Source organism: Oculina patagonica, chromosome 4 (assembly GCF_052425735.1).
Source record: "Oculina patagonica isolate OP01 chromosome 4, crgOcupat, whole genome shotgun sequence".
In the NCBI taxonomy this organism is placed as follows: Eukaryota; Metazoa; Cnidaria; class Anthozoa; order Scleractinia; family Oculinidae; genus Oculina; species Oculina patagonica.
Genome location: NC_135761.1, coordinates 211,584 through 220,385, shown reverse-complemented (window position 1 = coordinate 220,385; position 8,802 = coordinate 211,584). Strand labels below are relative to the sequence as shown.

The window sequence follows — 8,802 nt, the reverse complement described above, 5'->3', positions numbered from 1 at the left end:
AAAACTAGACGGTAAAAGTTTTTGTTTTTCATATATTTTTGTCTAATGGACAAAACAATCTAACAACTTTTTAGAAAAGTCTGTAGGTGGGGTTCACAGCCACCTTAAATTTATGAAAAAAATAACGTAGCACCGAATCCTGCCTACAGATTTTTTTAAAAAATTGGCAAAAATGTTCCTTGTGTCGGTTAGATAAAAATATATCAAAAACAAGAACTTTCACCAAGTAGTTTTTGAGTTATTAGCCTCAAAAGGTCCAAAGTAGGGTATATTAATTTTGACCTGAAATGACGTTATCATGCAACGAATTTTGACGTCATTATGACCTCAATTTGTTCATTTGTAAACCTTGCACAAGTTTGTACAAAAATATTTTCCTAAACATTACTAGTATAGCTGTGATAGAAGTTTTAGAGCGTGTTCACATTATCATCAGCCTCCAGTTTGTTTTATTCGGGAAAAAAATAGACGCCTATTAAATACAGATTAGATGACATTTGAAGAGAAAAATGCTAGAAAGCAAGTTTTCAGGTGCGTCGCGATACACACTTTGTGAAAACAAAAGCAACAACAAATATAGTCATTACCTAGTCAGCCGAAATAAAAGAAGGAATCCTTGATGCAAATAACGACACAGCACTTATAGACTTGCACCAAGTTGCCCTCTATTGGCGAGCGACATACCTAAACCGCGCGTCGAAGGAGTTTGAGAAAGTTTAAGCACTTACGAACAACAGTTTTTTTGGGAGCATGAACCAAAACCATGAACATGTGTTTTTGTTTGGGATGACTTTTTTGGCGTCCTTCTGATAGGTCATCAAAAATCAGCGAGAAAAAATTGATGTGGTAGCGTACATTTTTTCGACTTATCCCTCGAGAATGTGGAGGAAAGGTACCGTAGTGATTCCATTGAGCGCCTTCAAGCGTTAAAGCAAGTGACACTCGGACACCAACCCCACAGCCGAGGTGCCCACGGCCTGGCTAGTACCATTTTAGCCATTTTACCTGAGCAGTTGCGCCAGTCATGCGCAAAAGAGAAGTGCACTGGATTCCAGAATGTGTGCAAGTCTTAGTGCGTCATTTGCTTTAAGGCGGGGGTGTATGTGAATTTAAGGGAAATTTTTAAGAGGTTTAAAGAAAGGATGGAAGGAAGAAAATTATTTTTGGAACGCCACCAGACAGTTACCCCCACACAAGAGCACCCAATGTTTTCAGGGGACTGTTTTGGTGTTCATGTACTAATTTTTTATTCCAAATTGTAGTTTTAAAATCACATAAATGTTTACAAGAGAACTTCATGTTCTCTTGATGTTCAATATTTCTTATTTCTCTAAATCCTTTGAGAACAACTAAGCTAATCTCCTCTCAGACATCCCCAAAAATCACCAAACATTGTCGAAACACCGCAAAACATAGATTCGTGCGATGACTTTTGGATTGGTAGAAACACGAACCCGTTCCAAAAGCGTCACTTTTCCAATAACTGCACTGATTATGTTTTAATTACAAGGCCGTCAGAGTTCATTGAGATCAACTTTAATTTCTGCGTTACAAAAGAAGTCAAAGAAATGGTGCAAGTAAACAAGCAGTAAAAACTTCTACTCTCCAACTGTTAGTGGAGTTGAAACCTTGTGATTAGGTTTCAGTTTTTCCTAGCTCTTTATATTACGTGACGTCAATTAGGTTACGTGAATCGTGGTCGTGAAAAAAAAGTAGCGACTCGCGTAGGTAGTAAACAAGAGCGTTGAAAGAAAATCGCAGTTCTATTGGAAGAAAACAAATGAAAAAACTTACAGTTAAAAACTGATTAATCTAGAGTTCGGAACATCGTGGACTGGGCTCCTGGTAGACTGGTAGGCCATAAATCCAAAATTCTGTTGATAATTATCTGTTGATAATGTTTACAGTCACACCAATCTAACTCTAGCAGAATACAACTTGTCGTAAAATGGCAGACTATCCTCAATAGCTTTCATGACGTCAGCTGGATACGTCACTTCCTTGTCACTGGATGAGCTGTCACGTGGCTTTAGGAAGCCGTTGCTGTGAATGGCTTGATACATCCAAGCCACGCCCATTTCACCTTCCCAGGCCTTAGGAACCTCGCCAGCCTTCCAAGAGGTCATGTGATCTTCGTATTTGATACCAACCCCCTCACAGTAAGCCTTCATGATCTCCTTTGGTGAGCTGAGCAGGTCATCCGCATCGACTACCACAGGATTTGGATCAATGTTTTCTTTTACAAACTCGTACATCTCCTGTAGTTCTTTAAAGCCAGCTTCACTGGGATCAAAGTAGTCCCATCCTTGGATCTCTGGATTTTCGCTCACTCGATACAGCGAAGGAATGGCTTTCTTTGGATTGCGAATTAGGAATGAATGTTTCGCGTCATGAAAAAATTCCCCCAACATGCCGCGTCTTCCATTCATGTAATAACCCATTTCTTTGATGAAAACCACCTCGATCCCGCCACCGGGCGCTTGATCCATAATCGATTTAGCAATGGCTTCGTAACTGCGAGTCTGATCGACCTTTTCCGATGCGTAACGTGGACTCTGCCTCTGTGGGCCAAAGTAGTAAGCATTTTGAAAAGGTTCTGAGATCAGCTGGGTCGTAGATAAATTCAAGATCGAACGCTCAAATGCTGAAGAGCAGGATCGGGGACAGGTCCACAGAAACACTCGCTTGTTCGGTCCTGGGCTTGCCATCTCGGGGACTCCAATACTATGTTGACAGCCTTCAAACACAGAGAAAAATTTGCGGAGATTCAGCGCCGGAGTGATTGCGTACGCACAACCACAGGAAAACACCCTATGTGTTCGTGGTTAATAATTGTTGACATAAGGTTATGTTGAAATCAATGGTGCAACCTGTACATGATTGTAAAAGTACTTTACTATGTAAAAGTAGAATTACTGATTCCTAGTATTGTAGTGTGAATCACTCTTGATCTTGTAATAAACTTCAGTTGATTAATAGCAATGAAAGGTGTGACTTGAGTCGATTCCCACGACACTATACGATTTACTACAAAATATAAAATTTACTCTAAATGATTCAATAAGATGAAATGTTGAATGAGTCTTGTGTCATGTTTTTTTGCCGCCCCGAGCCCTTTTAAGCGTTTATTTTGCGAGATCATTTAGCGACCGGTAGAAGATATATAGCTCACTGGAATCGCGCTAAATCGCTCCAAAAACCACATAGGAGAAAGAACAACAGACGAAGGACTTAAGTTCGCATTTTTGAATTAACGTAGGAATCGTTATTTGCCATACAAATCCTTACAACGCTGAACAAAGGTCACACGGTCTATACATCTCCCATAGAGCTTTGGGTACCTGTGGTCTCATTCGATCACGTTTTCGCGACTTCGTTTTAACGTTGGTTTTTGATCTACATACGAGTCATGGCAAAAAACAAAGACATTAAGTTTAAGTTCACTTTTTGCCAATCTCAACGAAATTTTCTGTGTAAAAAGGTTTCAAACCGAAATTGGTTTCTCGGTAATGACCAAGCACGTCTAAAAGTACACAGCCGCCTGCTACGCAGGCTAAGCGCGCCTTGTTTTCGAAGAGCAATTTGAAGCAAAATCAATCGCTTTCGCCTCAACTTCTTGAGGTGCTGCAAAAGTAAGAGCCGCTGAAATTTTGAGACCTGAGTTTGCAGCTCAAGAACAAGAAAATAAACGCGAGGGCTTCAAGAGCCACAGTTTCTCTTATAGATGTGGGTATTTTATCGACACCAGTCCTACTCACTAGTGAGTCACGTAAGATATGTGCAAGTAGCCCGAGCGATCAGTTGCGCGCGTAATCCCAGTCGGCGGTCGCATTTTTTGAAAGCTCTTTGATTATGACAGATGCGAACGGGAAGCTACTTTCGACTGAGGCGGAGGACGATGGACACAATCCTAAGGAAAAGACCCCAACAACTGATTCGCCCACAGCCAGACCAAGCGATGGCCTCGTTAATAATTTGCAACGGTCGTTCTCGGTTTGACTCAAGCGATCGAAAAAATGCTCCATAAATTGTTGAATTTGAGATCTTTTATTCAGTAAATTACAATAAATTGTAAGCCTGATAAATAAAGATCAGTTACTTCATGTGATTGTATGTTATTGTGAGATTTGGTGGGGCCTAGTTTGGGACGATTAATTTATCACTTGCCGCTGACGCCCCCTACTAATACCAGAGACTTGTCTCTTTCTCTGGTATTAGTGTGGGGCTCGCTAAACATAAAAGTGTTGTACCTTTTACATTATGGTGTTTTACTAAGGTGGTTAGAGAAGCACAGCTCTTTTAACTCTTTTTAATAGAAAAGCCATATTCTTGTTCAGTGGCTCAAAGCCACTTTGATTGATAACTTTACTTCAGAAGGGTTTAATCTGGCTCTTAGTTAAAAACACTTTAAAGGGTTGTGGCGGCAATATAAAATGTATCTAATACGAGTTTGTGATTTCTACTAAAAAAATCGCGAAATTAACGACCCACGAAACGTATTTTTTAACGTGTTTTGACATATTTTTAATGCTTTTAACGTACTTTTTGAGTATTTTGGCCAAATCGCGAAAATAAAACCCCACGAAATACTGTCTCGCCAAAATTGCGAATACGCCACAATAACAGCTCCTATTGCGTATGTAGAAGACCTAAATGTAAAAATTGAACTTAAATGTAATAAACTCCTAAATGTGACAACATTAAGGCTTAAATATATTTACGCAATCACAATGAAACTTATAGGATGTATAGTATATCCAAACATCTTTATGTAGGAGAAACAAAACGAACTCTTCGGGAACGTTTCACTGAGCACAGGCAGGCCAGCAATAATCCAAGGCACAAGAAAGCAGCCACTGCAGTCCCTACTCATTTCAACATGCCAGGGCACTGCACATCAGACATGTCTCTAGTTCCTCTTGAATTGCTACCCACTAAAAGTACTTCTCGTCGCAAAGCAAGAGAAGCATATCTCATAGACCGAGGCAAAACTCTTGAACCTAATGGCCTCAGTAGACGCTCTGAACAGTGATATGTTATATCTTTAGATCGTTATATGAAAGTTAGCTTTAGTTTATTATTATTTTGTTATTTTTATTTATTTATGTTTTTTTTTTATTTTTTATATATATATATTTTATTTTTATTTATTTTTTATTTTTATTTTTTATATTTTTTTTCATCTTTTATATATTATTAGTGCGTGTATTTTCTTTATACGTATATATTACACCCTCGACGCTGTATTTTATGCTTTTTCCTTATATGGCTATCGTGTTACGTATTATCCACTTATATACTTTAATTTAAATTTTAGGAGCCGTTAAGTTTTATCTCACTCCAGCTCTGGCCCTGTAGAAGACTAGTTGACTAGTCGAAATATCGGCCAAATAAATTGTCCAACACAAGTGACGTCGTACTAGCCGTGCATTTAAAATTACTGTTTTATACACCTCGAGTGAGTTCTAGTACATGCATCTCCAAGCTACGTGAGATCCGACAACAATTGTGCCATAGTCTTCCTAACGTTGTGTGGCCCTCTGCATTTAATCGTCCCACATCTTTCTTTTGGTATATGTCACGTGGGGTAACTCCCAACGAACCTTAAAAACACTGTGGACCATAATGCATTTTGCAGGGAAGCAAAGCGCTTCCTTTTGAAGGAAACTAAATTAACAGATTGATCTCCTGTAGCTTTTTATTTTTATTTTTCTCTTAGATGTATATAGTATAGTAATTTTTTAAAACGCATAAATGTATATAGTATAATATAGCATAGTAGTACACAGTAATTTAATGATAATTATAGAATTTTAATTGTAAATATCATTTTATTTGTTAGGTTAGGGTTAAGTTAATTGGTAAATGTAGAGCTACTCTGTAGAAATGTTACCAAGAACTGTGAACTGTGCTTTTAAAACCGTAAAAAGGTAACAATTTATTGCATTTAAGTTAATTTTCATTAATATTAACACGAAAATTACAAATTTGGGAAAACATGCTAAATACGGTTTAACATAGAAATGACTTAAAATACGGGAAATTCTCCGTAACAAAAAGTGGTTTGTTAAGCCATCTGTCACGCCATCGGACAAGTTGCTGTATTCATCATGAATCAAACGTAACTAATGAAAAACATCCATTAAGTGACTTCAAATTGGGGGTCTCAATGGGGTGGTGGCTTTTACGGTTTACGGTTAAAATTTAGGCTTTTTTACGGCTAACGGTTAATTTATTTCTATTACGGTTAACAATAGTTAAAAATGAATTTCCGTTGTATTTAAAAGATGAAAATTAATTTCCCTTATCGAAAAACATATTTTAGGTCTCAGAAAGTGTGAATGGGGTTTAGTGTTTTTAAAGTGGTTTTTGTATTTAACGTTCGTTTACTACACTAAACATTAAACATTAAAATTAAATATTAAACATTAAAATGTTATTTACCCATAATTTTTAGTGCTTGCTGTTAAATTGGCCAATTTTTTAAAGTTTGCTGTTTCCGGTCAATAGTTTTTAAGATTTTAGCATTGTAAATTCTTATCTGCTCGTCGAAAATCGATAAAAAATCACTCATGAACATTGAGCCCGTGCTATGTGTTCTCCTCTGAAATCTTCGTTATTCTTCAAGTTCCTCGACACAGCAACCTATCCTACCAAATTATTCCAAGATAAATTAAAGATAAGCTCGCAAAGTTTGGCAGCGTTGGTTGAATCTTGAAAAAAGTTATAAGCGTTCAAAGTCAGCACGTGCACTCCCCCCCCCCGGTCTGGATAGGGGTAATGAGGTGATGGTTACGTCATTGATGACGTTATTATAACGTTATAAGTCTGAATATTGTCACAATTAGGAGTTTATTACATTTAAGGTGAAATGTTATTACATTTAGGAGTTTATTACATTTAGGGTCAGTTATTACATTTAGGTCTTCTACACGTAAGCTCCCCCGTTCTGAAAAAGCGACCCAATTCTGTTTACTGCCCTGATTATGTTTCAGATACAAGGCCGTCAGAGTTCATTGAGATCAACTTTAATTTCTGTGTTGTAAAAGAAGTCAAACAACAGGTGCAGGTACTTCATGGTAAGTCAACATGGCCGCTAACATGGTCTAAGATGTTCCGCAAATAAATGCTAACCACAAGCAAACAGCAGTAAATAAATGCTAACCGAGCAAATCGCAAGCAAACAGCGGTAAATAAATGTTAATCTCAAGCATACTGCAGGGTGATTCATCTGTTGGTGGAATCGTAACTTTGCGATTAGGCCCCAGTTTTTCCTAGTTCTTACTTTCTTATTACGTGACGTTAGTTACGTTACGTGAATCGTGGACGTGGAAAAAATGCGAAAACTTGCGACTCACGTAGGTAATCAGTAATCAAAAGCGTTACAAAATATAGCAGTAATGGAAGAAGGTGCATTTGGAGAGCCATGCTATTAGAAGTAAAAAATTTAAAATAAAATAAAATAAAGTTAAAAAACTGGCCATAAAGCCAAAATTCTGTTGAAATTCGGTCAAACCAATCTTACTCTAGCAGAATACAACTTGTCGTTAAATGGCAGGCTATCCTCAATAGTCGTTTAATATTTGACAAACGGCTCCCATTAAATTTCCGTCCTGAAAAACACAACTTAAACATCAACCAGTAAATGTTTATGGTAAGCAATTGTACCAGAATGTTTATAGTGTAGTTGTAAAGTAAAGTGTTCTTCATTCAGTTTATTAAATGTGTCAATTCATTTTAGAATGACTTAGTTAAAAGGATTTATACGTCTCAATAGCTTTCATGACATCAGCGGGATACGTCACCTCCTTGTCATGGGATGAGCTGTCACGTGGCTTTAGGAAGCCGTTCAGTGCTGTGAATGGCTTGATACATCCAAGCCACGCCCATGTCATCTTCCCAGGCCTTAGGAATCTCGCCAGCCTTCCAAGAGGTCATGTGATCTTCGTATTGGATACCAACCCCCTCACAGTAAGCCTTCATGATCTCTTTGGGTGAGCTGAGTAGGTCATCCGCATCGACTACCACTGGATTGGGATCAAGGTTCTAGTAGTTCTTTAAAGCCAGCTTCACTGGGATCAAAGTAGTCCCATCCTTGGATCTCTGTATTTTCGCTCACTCGATACAGCGAAGGAATGGCTTTCTTTGGATCGCGAATTAGGAATGAATGTTTCGCGTCATAAAAAAATTCCCCCAACATGCCAAGTCTTCCTTTCATGTTATAACCCATTTCTTTGATGAAAACCACCTCGATCCCGCCGCCGGCCGCTTGATCCATAATCGATTTGGCAATGGCTTAGTAACTGCGAGCCTGATCGACCTTTTCCGATGCGTAACGTGGACTCTGCCTCTGTGGGCCAAAGTAGTAAGCATATTGAAAAGGTTCTGAGATCAGCTGGGTGGTGGATAAATTCAAGATCGAACGCTCAAATGCTGAAGAGCAGGATCGGGGACAGGTCCACAGAAAAACACGCTTGATCGGTCCTGGGCTTGCCATCTCGAAATACTCCTTTACTCTTCAATTTGATAGCCTTCAAACACAGAGAAAAAAAATCCGGAGATTCAGCGCCGGCGTGATTTCAGTGATCGCGTGCCGCTGTTTCACAGTGTTATATCACATACAAGAACAAGGTGTCAAACGTTTCGTGATCGATCGACATTTCGCACGCGCGATCACGAAATTAATTTCGCGCACACTCCTTCAAGGAGTTAAAAAGAATAGAAAAAACTGTATACAGGTATACTTGATTGTAATGTTAAACCCCCTGAAGAAGTGTGCGCTAGTCACACGAAACGCGTAGG

General features: G+C 38.6%; 1 protein-coding gene and 1 pseudogene across 1 annotated transcript; both read right to left on the bottom strand.

Moving 5' to 3' along the window:
• Positions 1-1,526: 1,526 nt before the first annotated feature.
• LOC144652044 (uncharacterized) lies at positions 1,527-2,786 on the bottom strand. Its single transcript, XM_078512085.1, has one exon. It carries the CDS (start codon positions 2,706-2,708, stop codon positions 1,908-1,910), a length of 801 nt encoding a protein of 266 aa, XP_078368211.1. The 5' UTR covers positions 2,709-2,786; the 3' UTR covers positions 1,527-1,907.
• A 4,580-nt stretch (positions 2,787-7,366) lies between these two features.
• Positions 7,367-8,694, bottom strand: LOC144648068 (uncharacterized; annotated as a pseudogene).
• Positions 8,695-8,802: the final 108 nt, after the last annotated feature.

What these genes read in the sequence shown, in the direction of transcription:
- LOC144652044 (XM_078512085.1), bottom strand. Translation starts at nt 2,708, where the DNA reads ATGGCAAGCCCAGGACCGAACAAGCGAGTGTTTCTGTGGACCTGTCCC.